Consider the following 17,613-nt stretch of genomic DNA (forward strand, 5'->3'; position numbering starts at 1 on the left):
CAGTCTGTGGGTCGGTGGGGGGGAAGCTCATTCGCCCTCTCCTCACTGAAGACTTCAGCAAGGTCCCTATATTCCTCTGGTATTTCTGTTAATCTTTTTTCCTCTCCTATGGATGCTTTTTCTATTCTTGATTCTGGTAGCCTCTCTTGGGGTTTTAAGTCCATAGGGTCCCCCTTCGGGAATTTGATTTCTGTCGTCCTCCAATTTACCCAGGGGTTCCATTTTTTCAACCATTCCATCCCTAGAATCATTGGGCATTCCATACCTGGGGTCACCACAAACGTTAAGTCCTCTTCATGGTTGCCCAGGGAGAGATGTATTGGCAAAGTGGCTAGGGTAGCTGGCACCCCCCCTGCTATGGATCCATCTAGCTGGCCAAATGAGATTGGTTGTTCCAGTCTCCTGGATGGGATGCCCAGATTCCCCACTAGTGTTGGGCTAATGAGGCAGCGGGTGCAGCCAGAGTCTATTAAGGCTTTCACCTTCACAGCTTCGGGCATGGGGGGGATTAATATAGTCCCTGTTTTGAAGATGGGTGTGATGCGTCCACTTACCAGGGGTTCGCCTTCCGAGCTGTCATCTGAGGCATCCACCGTCCCTGTGGTGTAGGCTGGAGTTCTTTCCCCTTGGTGAGCAGAGGTGGGGTTTTCTGCAATTTCCATCATTTTCATGGCTGTTTCTTTTGGCTTAGCTGAATACCCTCTGGGTTTGTTGATTGGGGATCTGTCTGGGTTGTGCTGGGGGGCCTTTGAGCGGCATTCTACAGCTCGATGCCCTTCTCTTCCGCCCTTGAAACACCCCATCTGCTTCTTGGCTGTATCCGATGATTTCACCGGTTGGTGTGTCAGCTCAGGCGGGGGGCGGCTCCATTGTTTTCCTCGGCGATGCCTCTTCAATATGTCTATCTCTGCTTCCTCTGCCAAGACGTACCATTCCTCAAGTCGATGTGGGTCTCCTCGGGGCAGGCAAGCATCATATAGATCATAGTTTAGTCCGTCTTTGAAACGGCCAAGGAGGATGTCTTCTGGCCAATTCAGTTTGCTGGCACTGGCTCGGAATTCTTGTGTATACTCAGCCACTGGGCGTTTGCCCTGCCTCATCGTTGTTATTCGTTCACGGGCTTTGCGATCAGCCAGGGGGTCTTCAAATCGTCTTCTCAACGAGGACATGAAACGGTTGAAGTTACTGAGTTCTGGGGCATTGGAGTCATGCAGGTTCACCACCCAATCTGCAGCTGGTCCATCCAGGGCAGATTGCATGATCCAGATGCGGGCTTTGTCGCTGGGGATGTCCTGCCCATATTCCTCCATGTAGCTGAGGACTTGGGTTAGGAAAAACCCCAAGCGTGTTGGCTCCCCTTTGAATTTCACCTCCAACGGTGGACGTCTTGGAATGGATCGGTGCCTCCATTGTGGGTGGTAGTGTCTTCCGTCCAGATTTCCATCTGTGGTCCGGTAGGGGGTGGGAGCTCCTGGATCAGTAGATGTCCCTGGGGTTGCAGGTTCCACGTCCCCCTCGGTGTCTTTCCCTTTGTGGCTCCAGGAACTGGGGCGGGCGTAGGGCTCAGGAATCTCCTCTCCTAGGGAGCTGAGAGTTCTCTTCATCAGGTCAATAGCTCTCTCTAGGATCCAGTCTGAGTACGGCATACAGCTTCCTCCCTCTTCACTTGCGTGCAGGGATTTCTCCATCTCCTGCTTCCATTCTGGTTGCTTGTTTCCCCGTCTCAGGGTCACTTTTCTTGATTCCTTTCCCCACTCGCTTTTCTTTCCAACGCCCATCGACCAGCGAGGCTTGTGGTACTGTGTCTCCACCACTTCTTCTTCTGAGAAATCTGGCCTCTCGGATCCCAACATCTGGCAAGGTTCCAACTGGGTCAGCGGCTCTCTTTCCAGGGAGTTTTCTCCCTCTCTTGCTTCGTTGTCTGACATGGTAAATTTTGTGCAAAATCCCCCGGCAAGGGTCTACCTTCCAGGTGGATTAATTTTGCAAGTCCTGTCTAATGTAAGGACCCACCCCACTTTGCATCTTAAGAAGACAGAACTCTTGGAATAGCTCTTCCAACAGGAATCCTTTATTAAGAGAAAATGGTTGCAGGCATGCTAGACAGGACTGGGGGTTCAAGCTCTCCCATTCAAGGTTTTAAGGGGTTCCCCAGTAGTCCCACCCAATCAACCCCCCTTCCAGTGATAGTTTCAAGTATCACAATTCCATCCCCTTTCTTCTTCCGTCTGGATGGAGATTTCAGATAACTACATGAAAGGCAATTACTCTTCTTTGATATGTTAAAGCTTAGAGGCCACAATAAACACACATTCAGTCCTTTGAAGTGTGCTGAAGGAAGTGAGGACCATAAAGCCCCTTTGCTCTCCCCCTTTTCTCCCTCTTATGGCAGAATCCAGAGAAGGCAGAATTGGGAGTTTCTATGTTTGATAATTAAAGATGAAATATAATTGGATTCTGACACTAAGAGAGTCTGGAACCAGAAATAACAGAGCTAAGCCTAAGTCCTCTTGCCTCTTGATGTCCTTTACCCTTTGTCACAAAATTTGCTTTGCTTGATCATAGTCCAATTTGAGTTTTGAGGCTGAAGAGAAGCCTAGTTTGGCAAGGCAGTCTCAGAATTTCCCCATCAGTATGGCCATTAATGATAATCCACAAGGTCCATACATCCAGAAGTTCCCAAGGCTTGGAAATTTTTCAAGGTTGCTTTAATATTTTTTTTCTATCATGCTAGTTATTACATCCCATTTTTCACTCAGATTTGATAAGCAATGTCTTCACTCCATATTCAAGACAATAATTAATATATTGAAAAGGAATGTTTGCAGCTCCCCTTTATCTTTAATCATCTACAATCAGCATATGATATTCTAAGAAGTAACAACAGAAGTAGAACAGCCTATTCTTACAAGGAATATACTTCAAACCACTAACATTTCTGCTCTGTTGACCAAGATCTAGCTTATAGTTAGTTGAGAAACACTTGATGGAAGATTTAAAAGTTCTGATATCGTGATGCTAGCATTGTCCGCTGCACAGGTGGGCATTGAAATCCTTCATTGCTGCCAATTTTTAGCAATGTGTCTTAATGAAATACTTAATAGTACTTGGCTGATTCTCACTCAAAACCAGCAGGATGCTAAATCATGCATAATATTTTCCACTTCTTCTATGACTGAGGAGTTTTATGTTGAAACTAAGATATGTCATTAAAAGGAGGTTGTAATAAACAAAGGAAAGTGCTTGTGGTTTAAGGTTTATTCAGGAGCTCTGTTTTGGTTTAAAACTACTTGTTTCTCCATGTTATAATACTTTGTTATGACTGAATCATGTGGTGCCTCATGCAAGCCCCCCTCTCTGATTTTAAAGAATCATAGAATGTTCAAAATGGAAGAAATATTGAAGATAGAATAGAATAGAGCTGGAAGGGACCTTGGAGGCCTTCTAGTGCAGCTAGATCATCTAGTTCAACCTCCTGCACAGTCCTACAGCATCCTGACAAGTGGAGGTCTTGGAGGTCTTCTAGTCCAGCCCCCTGCTCAACCAGGAGAACCTATACCATCTCAGACAAGTGACTGTCCAACCTCTTCTTAAAAACCTCCAGTGATGGAGTGCCCACAATTTCTGAAGCCAAGCTGTTTCACTGGTTAATTGTCCCTCACTGTTAGGAAGTTTCTCCTTAATTCCAGGTTGCTTCTCTCTTTGATCAGTTTCCAACCATTGTTTCTTGTCTTGCCCTCTGGTCCTTTGGAGAATAATTTGACCCCCTCTTCTTTGTGGCAGCCCCTCAAATACTGGAATATTCTTTATAATCATAAATATTTCAACAAATATATCTTCATACTATCAGTTAAAAATCTAAACAAAGTATATGTTATGTCTTTCTACAACAGAAGTAAGGAACAATAAGATCACCTGCAATATTATCAAACCATAATTCCTAATATCCCTCACCATTGGTCATGAAAGTTGGGCTTCTAGTTGAACAAACAGCCAGATAACCACATCTTTCTAACTAACAGAATTCATTGACAGCCTTTCATGTCTGTTCAACTTTTGTTCGAACATCTCCAGGGAAGGGGAGTTAAAATCCCCCTGTGAGCAAGTAAACTGTGAATGTAATGTGTCAATGTAATATGTCTCAGTCATCCAGGTCATGGTTGTCCCAAAGGTGCTTTTTCAAGAGGCAACTGGACTTTCTTGTTAACAAAACAGTTGCCTCTTGAAAAAGCACCTTTGTGAATGTAATATCTTTGTTGAATCATTGAACTCTACTATTAGAGTTCTACTACTAGAACTCTACTATTAGGACACAATTTCCTGCAACCAAAATCCATGTTCTTATAATTTAAACTAATTGTTTCTTTTTTAATTTTTTAAATTAAAATTTTATCATTCTTACTTCTACTTATTTACAAAATAATGTTCTTTCTGGGTGCTGTTTTGAAGGATTTTGAAGGAAACTGGATTATACAACCATCGTCACAAGTTGACTGGCTCTTTATCAGGAGGGATGAAAAGGAAGCTATCAATTTCAATTGCTCTACTGGGAGGTTCGAAGGTTGTAATTTTGGATGAACCAACCACTGGAGTTGATCCCTGCTCTAGGAGAGGCATTTGGGAAATCATATCAAAGAACAGAAAAGGTAATATGGGCAGGTATACTGTCATTCTAGCTTTTCAGAGCAACAAGTATTACTAAAATATAAACAGAATAACAAGATAAGCTTGAATGGCTATTAAAAATATAGTCACAGTTATGGAACCATAAACAGGCATTAAAAAAAAGCTTTCAAATTTTAAGCTTTCCCTTTGATAAGAGGAGAGACCTCTGCAGTTGCCCTCCTGCAAAAGGGCAGTCAGAAAAGCCAAGAGCACCTGCAGACTTTGCCTCTTCTTGCTCCATGAGATGCAGATGCCTGGCTGGGCTCTAGCAGGAGAGGCATCATCACAGAAAAGGTCAGCTTTAGCCAAGCAAGAGGAGCTCTTTGTCTTGGGGGAAAAGACCACCTACCGCCATGGATGGAGAACCAGCAACTCATGGTTCTCAATTACTATAATGAGGCTGATGAATTGACTTGTAGGTATATAATGAAATGTTCTGAAAATCTCAAATTGGGATTTCTGATAACCAGTCTCTAGCCTTACTGAATTGTTCTAAGAAAAGAAAGAAAACTGGATTAAACAGCCATTGTCATATGCTGACTGGCTCTTCCCCAAGAGAGAAGAAAGAAAACTATCAGTGGTTATTTCATTCCTCCTGTTGGTTTCAAGGAGAGGTACAATCCTTTTCTGGCTTCTGCACCCAATGAGCTCCTTAGCCCAAGCAATTCATTTTTCACTTGGCAATTTTTCTGCTGATACAAGAATCTATATGAAAATTGTAGTGTAGTTACTCCTTTTATATGTTCTTTTCAGGCAGAACGATCATCCTTTCTACACATCACTTGGATGAAGCAGAGGTCTTAAGTGACAGGATTGCATTCTTGGAACATGGAGGTCTCAAGTGCTGTGGGTCCCCATTCTACCTTAAGGAAACTTATGGTAGTGGATACCACCTGACACTTACTAAAGAAAAGGTTTGGAGCAATAATTACTCTCAAGTTTTAATAATTCTAGTAAAGTAGGAAATTCTAATAGTGCTCAGAACCAAAGTAACCTCTGGTGAAAAAAAGTATCTTAATGAAAGTGATACTGAAAATGGCTTTAATCAATTTATAGGTTTCATCGACAGACAAGATGAAATCCAGAGACAGAGAGTAAAACCATTGCTCTTCATGGTATTCTATAAATTTTTGAACAAGTGTTCCAGAATTGAGGAGCATGTAGAATGTTGTGACATTCTCCTAGCCATCAGTAGAGATTGATTTAATAATTTAGGACAGGACCCATCCTGGCTAATATTATTTTAAATACAAGACTATAGATATAGTACAGTAATTATAAATATTGTCAGTTGATGGATTTCTTGACTTGATTGCTTACCATCATCTTTGCTTCTCAAAGAAAAGAAAATTGCTCCTCTAGAAATAGTTTGTTCATATTGAGTTTCATCCAGAGTATGACAAGATACTAACTTTTAAGGTTAATTTTTAAAAACAGATTTTCTTGAGTGTATAGGCAAAAAGGTCTGTTTTAATATCTGTTTTTAAGTTGGTTAAAGTTCAAAGTTTGTGTCGCTTTGGAATTTAATAGTCAAGACTGTTTATATGGTTCATAGCACTTCAATTAATCAAACAGAATAGAGCTGGAAGGGACCTTTGGAGGTCTTCTAATCCAACCCTCTGCCCAAGCAGGAGACCCTATACCATTTCAGACAGGTGGCTATCCAGTGATGAGGCACCTACAGTTTTTGAAGGCAGAAGGCAAAAGCTTCTAAAGCTGTTCCACTGGTTAATTGTTCTCACTGTTAGGAAGTTTCTCCTTAATTCCAAGTTGCTTTATTCCTTGATTAATTTCCATCAATTATTTCTTGTCTTGCGTCTGGTGCTTTGGAAAATAAGTTGACCCCTCTTCTTTGTGGCAGCCCGTCAAATAATTGGAATACTGCTAACATGTCACCCCAGTCCTTTTTTCCCCTAAACTAGCCATACGCAATTCCGGCAACCATTTAACTGATTGTCCACTAGGACTCCAAGGTTCCTCTCACAATTACTGTTTTTGAGCCAGGTTTCTCCTAATCTGTACTTGCATCTTTGGTTTCTCCTACCTAGGTGTAAAACCTTGCTTTTCTTCACATTAAATTTCATGTTGTTGGTTAAGGCCCATTGTTCAAGTCTGTCAAGATATTTTTGGATCCTGAGCTTGTCTTCTGGGGTGTTGGCTATTCCCGCCAGCTTAATGTCATCTGCAAATTTGATGAGTTCCCTTTTTATTCCCTCATCTAAATCATTTATGAAGATATTGAAGAGTACTGGACCTAAGACAGAACCTTGTGGTAGCCCACTGCTTACTTCTCTCCATGTAGACCTACTACCATTAAGGACTACTTGTAAAATACGGTTTGCTATGGAGTTACAAATCCATCTGGTGATGATGCTGTCTATCCCACATTTTTCTAGCTTACCAAGAAGTAGATTGTTGTTTACTTTGTTGAATGCCTTATATATAGTCTAAGTATACTATGTCCACAATATTTCACTGATCTACTAATTTAGTCACTTTGTCAAAGAATGAAATAAGATTGATTTGGCCAGGTATTCTTTAATTGTGCAATCCACTCCTTTAATGAAAGGATTTCAGGTTCTGCAGAAGAAAGTTCCGGCATTGGGTTAAAACTTTGTCCCATGGCTACTTGGAACGGAGTATAGTCCATGCTGGAATGAACAGCATTGTTGTAGGTGTCATTGGCGAATGGAAGTAGGTTGGTCCAGTTGTTCTGCTGGTAATTAATGAAGCATCTTAAATATTGTTCCAGTACTGAGTTCAACCATTCAGTCCCACCATTCGTTTGCGGATGATGACTAGATGACAGGCCTTGGGTGGTCCCTAACAAGGTTAGGAATTCTTTCCAGAACTCCGATGTGAATTGCACTCCTCTATCGGATAAAATGCGCTGTGGGGCTCCATGTAATCAATATATGTGCTGAACAAACAATTTTGCAAGTGTTTTTGCAGTAGGAATCTTTGGGCAGGGGATAAAATGCACTTGTTTGGAAAATAAATCCGTTACAACCCAAATGACTGTGTTTCTGCTGCTCTCTGGTAGTTCCACTATAAAGTCCATGGAGATCTCCTTCCAAGGTGCTGAGGGGGTTGCTACCAGCTGCAGCAACCCGGGTGACTTCCCTTGCAATCTTTTTGCTGAGATACAAATTGGGCAGCTACCACATAGCTTTCAATGTCCTTCTTTATTGATGGCCAGCAAAATTGCCTTTTAACCAGGTGTAGTATTTTCACAAACCCAAAATGACCTGCAGAGCCCACTCTAGCACTGCTCAGACTTTCTCAGGGTCCATTTCTATGCCATCTGGGTATATGCGGTATCCCAGATAGTCAATTTTATCCTTATGGAATTCACACTTAGAAAGTTTTGCATAAAGTGAGCTGCCCATAGTTTCTTTAGGACTGCTCTGACCACTTTGACATGCTCGTCTATAGTCTAAGTGAATATAAGGATGTCAACCAGGTAAATGAGTACCCCCTTGTACAGGTGCTTCCTTAGCATGTCATTTATCAATTGCATGAATACAGCGGGGGCTCCTTGCCATTCAAAAGGTAGAAGCCAGAATTGGTAACACCCCAAGGGGAAATTGAATGCTGTCTTCTGTTCGTCCCCTTCCTTTATTTTGATTGATAGTAAGCTTCCCTTAAGTCCAGTTTGGTGAAAATCTTCCCCTTCGAAAGTTGGGATAACATATCTTTCATGAGGTGGAGAGGGTATAGATTGCTTTCGCTTATTGTATTTAAAGCCCTATAATCAACAGAAACAGTACAGGGGCGGCAGTTTTCGGCTTTGCCGGCTGAATGAACCCCCTTTCTAAATTTTTATCTATGAATTTCTGCATTTCCTCCAATTCTTGTGGGCTCATGGAGTACAATCTAGGCTTGGGAAGTTTCATGCCCGGTCTGATCTCTATCGCACAGTCCGTAGGCCAATGAGGCAGCAATTCATCAGACCTTTCCTCACTCAATACTTCAGCCAGGCCTCTATACTCCTCTGATATTTCGGGTAGTTCCTTTTCTCCCCCTAATGCGGCTTTCTTGGTCAGGGTCTCCCTTGTTGGGGGCTGGGCTGGTGCCTTGGTCGACTCCCTTTTCAGGAATCTAAGCTCTGCCGTCCTCCACTCCACCTGTGGGTTCCACTTGGCCAGCCATGCCATGCCCAGAATTATGGGGCATTCCATGCCAGGGGTTACCACAAATGTTATAGTCTCTACGTGGTCCCCCAGGGTGAGTTGAACTGGTAGCGTTGCTAGGGTGATGGGCATCCCCCCTGATATGTACCCATCTAATTGACCAAATGAATTCAGTTTTTTTCAGCCTCCTCACTGGAATTCCTAAATTCCCCACTAATGGGCTTATAAGGCAGCGGGTGCAACCAGAGTCAATTAATACCCTGACTTCTATGGCTTCAGGCATGTCAGGGGCTAACAACTTTAGTGTCCTGTTGAGTGGTGCAATGGGTCTACTTACCAGAGGTTTGTCCTCGAAGTTGTCGTCGGATGAGGAAACGTCCCTCCAGTGTGGGCCAGAGTTCCCTTTCCTCATGGAGCTGAGGCAGGGACTTTGACGGCCTCCGCGCCTTTCATGGCCATCTTCTTAGGCTTTGCTGGTGGTTTTCTAGGCTTCCCAGCCGGGGTCCAGTCAGATTTTCCAGTTGGGGTGTGAGAGCGGCATTCGGCAGCGCAGTGCCCCTCTTTCCTGCATTTGAAACATCCTGTGTTTCTTTTGGTGGATAATGACTGCTTTGTGGCTTGCAGGCCAGCTCCGATGGTGACTTCCTCCACGATCTCCCCCCTCTGTGTTGCCTTTTCGTCAGGTCAATCTCGGTTTCCTCAGCTAGTATGTACCAGTCTTGCAGTCAATGAGGGTTGTAACGGTCGTAATTCAATCCATCTTTGAAATGGCTGAGTAGGATGTCCTCTGGCCAATTCAGCTTGCTGGCCAGGGTCCAGAATTCCTGAGTGTATTCTGCCACTAGTCATCTGCCCTGTTTCACCGTCTTTATCCGCTCCCGGGCTTTCCGGTTGGCTAAGGGGTCCTCAAACTGCCGTCTGAGGGAAACCATAAATTGATTGAAATTCAGCAGCTATGGGGCTTCTGAATCATGGAGGCTGCTTGTAAAATGCAGGGCTGCTTGTACAATGCGAATTCTGGCTTGGTTGGTTGAGGTGTCTCAGCCATACTCCTCATATAGTTTAGCACCTGGGTTAAGAAAAATCCCAAGTGCCATGGCTCCCCACAGAACTTCAAATCTAGTGGTGGGAACTTCTGGATGGATCGGTGTCATTTTTTCTGCTTGTGTCGCCTCCCTTCTCTGTTCGTAGTTTCCACACAATGGGGGGTGGCTGCAGCAGCAGTGACTGCAGCAGTCTCGATGGTTCCCTTGGAAGGATCTGGAACCTCAGATTTGGTTTCCCCTGCGTTGGCTCTCCTGGCAGATCCTAGATGGATGGTACCCTGGTACAGTTCAGCTTTTTCCTCCTTCACGGAGTCGAGGGCTATTTTCATTATGCCAATTGCCTGTTCCAGCAATCGGCTGGAGTGCCCTGGGCGATCATCTTCGGCCTCACTGAGATGGAGAGACCTTTCCATTGCCTCCTCCCAGCCTGGCTGATGACTGCCCCCTCTGAGCGACACCTTTCTGGCCTTCTTTTCCCAGTCTTCCATCCTTCCAACGCCCATTGACCACTTGAGCGTATGGTGGCGTTCTGTCACTACCTCTTCTTCTGAGGAGCTTTAGGATCCAGAGCTGGAGTATTTGCAGGAGTCTACTTGGCAGGAGGATTCCCCCCCCCCCCATGGCAGGTTCCTCTCTTTCTATTCCATTGTCTGACATGTTTTGCCAAGTCCCCGGTAAGGGCTTTTCTTCCTGGCTATTACTGCAGATCCTAGCTAATGTCAGGGCTCACTTCAATACCTCATCCTAAGAAAGCAGAACTCATGGAAACAGTTTCTTCCAAAAGGAACTTTTATTAGGAGAAGCTGATAGCAGGCATAATAGACAGGATCTGAGGGTTTCCCCTCAGATGAATAGGTTAAAAGTGTCCCAAGCAAACCCCACCCCAATAGTTCATCTGGTCAGTCCAAATGGGCCAATCCCCAGATGTTAAGTCCATTGTGGGAAAATGCTAGACTGTCTCAGGCTTGTAGCAATATTTGTTGTGTTTTCGCACCTTCCCTTCCGAAAGAGGAGATAAACCAGATGCCCAGAGGTGCATTCCTTTCTTCCCCCTCCTTCGAGTTGACATCAAGGGGAAAGACAGTTCAAGGAGTGTGTATTTGGAGACAGCGAAAGAGTTACATTGTAGTGATAGAAGAAACAAAGAAAACTAGAAAGAATAGTCCATTTTAGTCCACTTATCCATACATTCTCCTCTTTATCTAGCAATATATTGTACCCATTTTTTTTGCCTATTTTACCCTACACTCTTTCATCTTCTAGGTTCATCTTGAGTAACCTTTTACATACTTTAGAAATCAAGTGGTCATCTCTAGAATATAAATTAATGTCCAGTTCAGATTTTGTTCCTGTGAAAACAAAACTTTTTTTATTAAATTTAAATCTTTCAAAAATTCTATAATAATTAAACCAATTACAAGTAAATCCTTCACTTCCTAATTGTTCTCTTGTCTTTATCTTAAATCCCTCTTTTTCAAATATCAGTAAATCTTGATATGTCATCCATTTACATTCTGATATCATCATTGTTCTATGTAACATTTCCTGAAGTGATAGCCAAAGTGGCACTTTAGTAGCTAATCTTCTTTTATACTTCCACCATACATATGCAATCAATTGCCTAATAGTATGAATCCTAAAACTAGAGTTAACTTTTACTTTATCATACTGCCCAAATCTCAAATCAAAACCTTTTAAAGTTATCCAATCTTTTAACCATACCAGACAACAAACATCATAATATAAGATCTGGTAAATCCAGACCTCTTCTATCTTTAGAATCTTGTAGCAATTTACAAGATTTAATTCTTGATTTTTTTATTTTACCAAATAAATTTAGATATATCTTTCTGCCACTGTTTAAAAATGGAACCTCTAATCAATATCAGTATAGTCTAAAATAAATAACATTCTAGGTAGTACATTTATTTTAATTACCGAAATTCTTCCCATTAATGACAAATTTAATTTTTGCCATCTATTTAAATCCAATGTTATCTCCTTCCATATTTTACCGTAATTATTTTTGTAAAGCTTAGAAGTTTCCTCAATGAGAGTCACCCTCAAGTCACAACTTTAAAACCAGTTTAAATTCCAATTTCTTCTAATCTTCCACATTTATGTTCTTAGTATTGTCATCTTTGATATTTTTATTCTCAAGCCCATCTTTTCTCCAAATATTTTAGTCTTCTTCATAACATATTCAATGTTCTCTAGAAAGTCTTGCACAATCAATATCAAATCATCAGCAAATGCACATAATTGGTAATTATACACTTTAATTTGTAGTCCTTTTGCACTGTTATCCTGTATAATATCTCTACTTAACAATTCCAACACTAGAATAATTAATAAAGGGGATAAAGGACACCCGTCTTGTTCCCTTCTGGATTTCACATGGTTTTGTAAAATCATTCATCATGATCCGAGCTTTCTGGAGTGTATAGATTGACTTCAGACCCTGTATAAAGCCCAATCCAAATTCCATCTTTTCCATTATTTTAAACATAAAGCCCCAGTTCAAGTTGGAAAACGCTTTTTCTGCATCCAGAAAGATTAATGCAATTTGTCGCTATGTTGTTGTAAATATTCAATTATATTCAAGATTACTCTTACATTATCTTTTAGTTGTCTTTTAGGTAAAAAACCACACTGGTCCTCATGTATGTACTCCTGTAAAACTTTTTAAGTCTTTCATCTAAAATAGATGTAAAGAGTTTGTAGTCGTTATTAAGGAGAGAAATTGGCCTGTAATTCTTCACAGAAGTTAAATCCAGTCCATCTTTGGGTATTAAAGAAATGTAGGCATCCTTGTAGAATACAATTCATTGTCCTTTATCGGAAGAAGTAGTTGATCTTTAACAATTTTATAAAATCCACTCAGTAGGCCATCTGGTCCCGTAGCTTTGCCTGTTGTAGCTCTTTTATTTGCTTCTGTTATTTCAAAAGTTGTTATTGGACTGTTCAAAATTTGCTTGTAGTTTTCCAATAGTTTAGGAAGATTTTTAGTTGTTATATACTCCTCCATGGTATCTAAAGAGATTTCTTGTTATTTATATACATTTTGTAATAATTCCAAAATAGTCTTTGAATGTTTTTGTTATTCATGTAAGTCTTATTCCCCTCTTGAAGCTTGGTTATCATCTTAGTTTATATGCCAACCGTCTCCCTGGTTTATTTGAATGTTCAAAAAAGTGTTGTTTCATATATTTAAGTTTCTTTTCAATATCTGAAACAGTCAACAAAGATATTTGTTGTTACAATCATTTTAGTTGATTAAGTATGCTAGACTCTTCTGGTGAATTCTGGAGTTTCTTCTCCTTCAGTTTAATGTCTTGTAACACATTTTGGATTTTTTCTTCCATCTTCCTCTTAATTGTTATATTGTAGCACAGCCTTACAAGCATTCCAAACTGTTGTCAAATTGGTTTCCTTACCTAAATTATAATTAAAATAGTCTTGAAGTATTTGTTTACATTCTTTAACAATCTCTGCAAAACAAACTTATTTAGTATCCATTTAAAAGACTAAGATATAAAGACACTGGGTTATTCTCCCAAGAAGTTTTTGGAAGAATAATAAGAATAATAACTTTAGTTGCTTTGTGAAGTAATTTTTTTGTAATCCAAATAATATCAATTCTAGGAAAAGATTTGTGTCTGTCTGAAAAGAAGGTAAAGTCTTTTGTTAGTCCATTTTTACACCTCCAAACATCGATAAAACCTAAATATCAGTCTGCTTGAAAAAAGTTTGGAGCGGTTTCCCTTGTATTTCTTCAGTTCCTTTATCAGCTGATCTATCCACTTGTGGGGTTACTAACCCCATTGTAATCTCCAATTACACACCAATACTGAAAAGATTAGAAGAGTACGTGTTCAGACAGATGTTTAAAAAACTTGGCTTTTTCTTGGTGTGAGGTATATAATCCTAACCACAATAGATTTTATTCCCTTTTTGCACAATTACATACCTGCTTTTATCATCAGCAAACGATAAATGTGGATGTAATTGGGGTTTTATATACAAAACTACCCATTAATTTTTTTCTTTGAATTAGCAGAAATAAATTCCAGACCGAAGATGTTATTTGTTAAATACTCTCTTTAATATGAGTTTCTTGCAAGCATATGATATCATGGTTTACTTTTTTTCAAATAATGAAATAACATTTTTCTCTTTTGTGGGGAATTTGCCCCTTTAACATTCCATGTCAGAATCGTGCAAATGAGGGATTCCAGTTGAGGCTCCCATCTCCACAGCCTGTCCTTGATAAGCATCAGACCTCCTTTTATCTTTTTCTTTCTAATCTTTATCTTTTGAATAATCTTTTGAATGTAGTTCTGATCCGTATTTTTCCAAAAAGTCTTGTGCTGTATGTTGAGTCCTCAAGTCAACGGCGAATGAATACAGCACATTCTGTAATTCCAACAGCCCTTTATTTGAAGTAGTTCTCTCTCCGTCACAGCTCTGAGGCTCGCAGGCCTCTCTGATTCCTTTAATAGCATCCCTGGGCAAAAAGGTAACATTTAGGCGTGCTCCGCGCTTCGCACATGGGCGCAAAGCCGGCGCCACTCAGTCTGGTCCTGGGCAGCTTGCAACTGCCCAGGACCATTGCAACGTCCCGAGCCTGCCTTTGCAGGCTCAGGACACAACACTGTAAGAACTGAGTTTAGTCTATACCACTGATTTCTAAAGGTAAAGATAACCCTTCCAGCTTATTCCAGCAAAAGAGAATATTATTTTGTTTCAGGAGATCTGTCATGGAAAAATATTCTTTGTGTTTCATTAATATTGTAATTGGAATTTCTCTGAATATTTGCACCTCTTTTCCAGAAATGTTAAATCGCTGATGGTAATGTTTCTGAATTACTTGCTCTTTAATAGATTTTCTTATAAATTGGATCATAACATCTCTTGGCAATTGTTTTCTGGCTGCAAATGCTGAGTTTATTCTGTAAATTTTGTCTCTTTCTTTAGAGAAGTCTACTTTCTCATCATTAAATTATTGAGTCATTTCTGTTATAATTACATCGCTTAAATTGCAAATTTGTTCAGGAATTCCTTTAAGACACAAAAAAACTTCATTCTGTTTCAAATCCAATAACAATAAATTTTAGTTAAGAAGGTCTAAGCTTGTGTCTGTCTCATTCAATTTAATCTGTATATGTTTAACATTTTTGGTTTGTTTTAACTCTGATACTAATAATTCAAAATTTTTATTGGATTTTTCATTCATCTCTTTTATTATGTCATGTAATATAGAAAACCTTTTCTCAACTATTTCCATAAGGAGTTTGGTGTTAGGTCTGTTGCTTTTGAATAGTTTGTATCCTTCCATCAGTACATTCCAGTCATGAGTTTCATCCCATTAAGTTTCAGTAATGGCAATTATTTCATATCTACTTCCTGTTCTAATACTTCAGGTTAACCCTGTTTGTTCTCTAAACTTTGAGCATTAGTGTATAAGCATTTGAGTCCTTTATGGGTCTTGAGTATGTTTCTTATATCTCCTACTTTGTAATTAGAATTTCCATCCTTCCCATCACTCTATACTTCATTATGTTTTTCTTTTTTTCTTTCTTCTTTCTCTGTACTCCCTACCTCCTTATATGATTGATTATCCAGTGGTTTTTGCTTGGAATTAGGTTCTAAAGCAAAATTGCCCCCTCCCCCCTCAATTTTAGTTTAAAGCCCTTTTGATAAGATAAGCCAGTCATTTTCTGAATATATTCTTTCCAGTTCTTATGAGGTGCAGTCCATCTCTTGCTAGTAGCCTTTCATATAGGTAATGTAGACCATGGTCTAGGAAGCTGAAGTTCTGTTGACCACACCAGTTTTTAAGCCAGTGGTTCATTTCTAAAATCCTTTGCTCCATCATTGGATGTTGGCCTTTTGTTGAAAGTATAGAGGAAAACACCACATGTGCTCTTAATTCTTTAACTTTCTTCTCTAGCTGTTTGTAATCTCTTGTTATTGTTTTTAGATTCTTTGTTGTGTCATTTGTTGCCACATGTTTAAGAGAAGAAAGGGGTAGTAATACATGGGGTTGATTATTTTAGAATGTTCTTGCTAATTCTGGTTCAGGAGGTATATTGTCTCCCTGGAACAAAAATCAAAGATGTAACTGAGTATCTTACTAAAATAATCAGCTCCATGTATCACTACCCCTTTCTTCTCTTACACATGGTGACAAATGATACAACAATGAATCTAAAAACAATAAGAAGAGATTGAATCTCCTATTACCAATATTCATCTTTTTTTTCTTAGGGAAGTCTGGGATACTTTTCTTCCTGTCACAGGAATACTGGATTGTGCCTCTTTTTAAGAAACTATTGATGATTGCTCTGTTATGGGTGTCTACATATTTTCTTCTGGGGGAGGCTATGAAAGTGATTGTTCAGTTCCAGAGGGGCTTCATTAGAGTGAGCTAAGGTAAAGCTCTTGGTTGTTTTCTTCTAACATGTTTCCATCAGTCTTCCTCTTTAGGTTGTTTTTTACGGAAGCTGTTTCTTCCCTATTCTCTTCAGTTTGGGTGTATCAGTTTTCTTCTTTATGTTTACATATGGGGTCATTTTTTAGAAGCTGTTTGCTCCCTATTGTGTTTTATTTTGATGTAATCTTGTTTAGGTTGGGATTTCTCGCTTTGTTCATTGAGTTTCAGAGTTGCTAGAGTTGACTCTAGACGTTTTATTTTTTCTTCTAGTAATTCATATAATTTACACTTAATACATACATAGTTTGGGTCTTCTGTGGGCATAAGCTTAAACATATGACACATTTTGCAAGTCACTATAGTGTCAGTCTCTATTTCCATGACTTTTGTTTGTTAAAAAAGTAAAAATTTCTAAAAATTAAATATTTTCTCTCTTGTGAAATATCAGTTTACAATAGTTTACAAGAGTTCTTGGCCCTTTGTTTTCTGTCTTGAAAAATTCATCACTATCTTCCCTGTTTTGAAGTGGCTGTCTCTTTTTCCATAATTATTTTTTTCCTCTTAGATTGTTAACAATTTAAAAATTTCTAAAGAACTATAATAAGTAAACTGTTTTTTAATTTTTTTAATTGAAAAAAGAAATTTAAAATTGAAAAAAATGAAAAAATAACTTTTTATAAAATTGAAAAAGAATTTAAAATTAAAATGATATTTAAGAGTTGAAAGATTAAAAATTGAAAAAAGAATTTTAACATAAAAAAGGAAATTTATTTTTTTTATTTAAAAAAAAAAATCAGAGATTTTAAATATTTAAGAATTTACAAAAGTTCTTGGCCCTTTATCAAGTAATATGCACTTCTTTTTGTTGGAATTCTCAGGCTGTTTTGTAGGAGATGCTTTGCTCTTAATCCTCTACTCCCTGCCTTGAAAGTTTATTCTTTTCTTGGCTGTCCAAGAAAAAGTTTATTCTTTTCTTGGCTGTTTCGTACTTATCCTTTTCCTCTCTGCCTTCTTACCCTTCAGCTCCCTGGCCATTGCTGGCATTTTCAGGTATGATGTGCTGATCTGGGTGCTTGGCTCCATTTAGCCGCTGCTCAGTTGGTCCACTGCTGGTCTGCCAGGCTGCTCTCAGCCACTGCTGTCGACACTCCACTCCTCTGCACCGCTGCTGCTCAAGGTCTACGGTGCTGTTCACAGCCACTAGTCTGCTGCCACTTAGCTCCATTTCACTGCTGTTGTGGCCTCTGTTTGTACTGTACCACCTCTGCTCAGCTGCTGGGCTGGGTCACTGGGCCATTGAGCCACTTCTCTTCCTCTCATCTGGGCCACCTCT

General features: G+C 39.9%; 1 protein-coding gene across 1 annotated transcript in view; it reads left to right on the forward strand.

Annotated features, from left to right (window-relative positions):
* Positions 1-17,613, forward strand: part of ABCA12 (ATP binding cassette subfamily A member 12) — a 224,960-nt gene that overhangs the window by 143,319 nt on the left and 64,028 nt on the right. Inside the window, exons 31-32 of the mRNA XM_039355317.1 lie at positions 4,450-4,646; positions 5,419-5,579. Of these exons, the coding sequence (XP_039211251.1) occupies positions 4,450-4,646; positions 5,419-5,579 (358 nt within the window). The remainder of the gene's footprint in view (positions 1-4,449; positions 4,647-5,418; positions 5,580-17,613) is intronic.

The sequence above is a fragment of the Crotalus tigris genome, unplaced genomic scaffold (genome assembly GCF_016545835.1).
Source record: "Crotalus tigris isolate CLP2741 ecotype Arizona unplaced genomic scaffold, ASM1654583v1 scf7180000018674.437415, whole genome shotgun sequence".
NCBI classification, from domain to species: domain Eukaryota; kingdom Metazoa; phylum Chordata; class Lepidosauria; order Squamata; family Viperidae; genus Crotalus; species Crotalus tigris.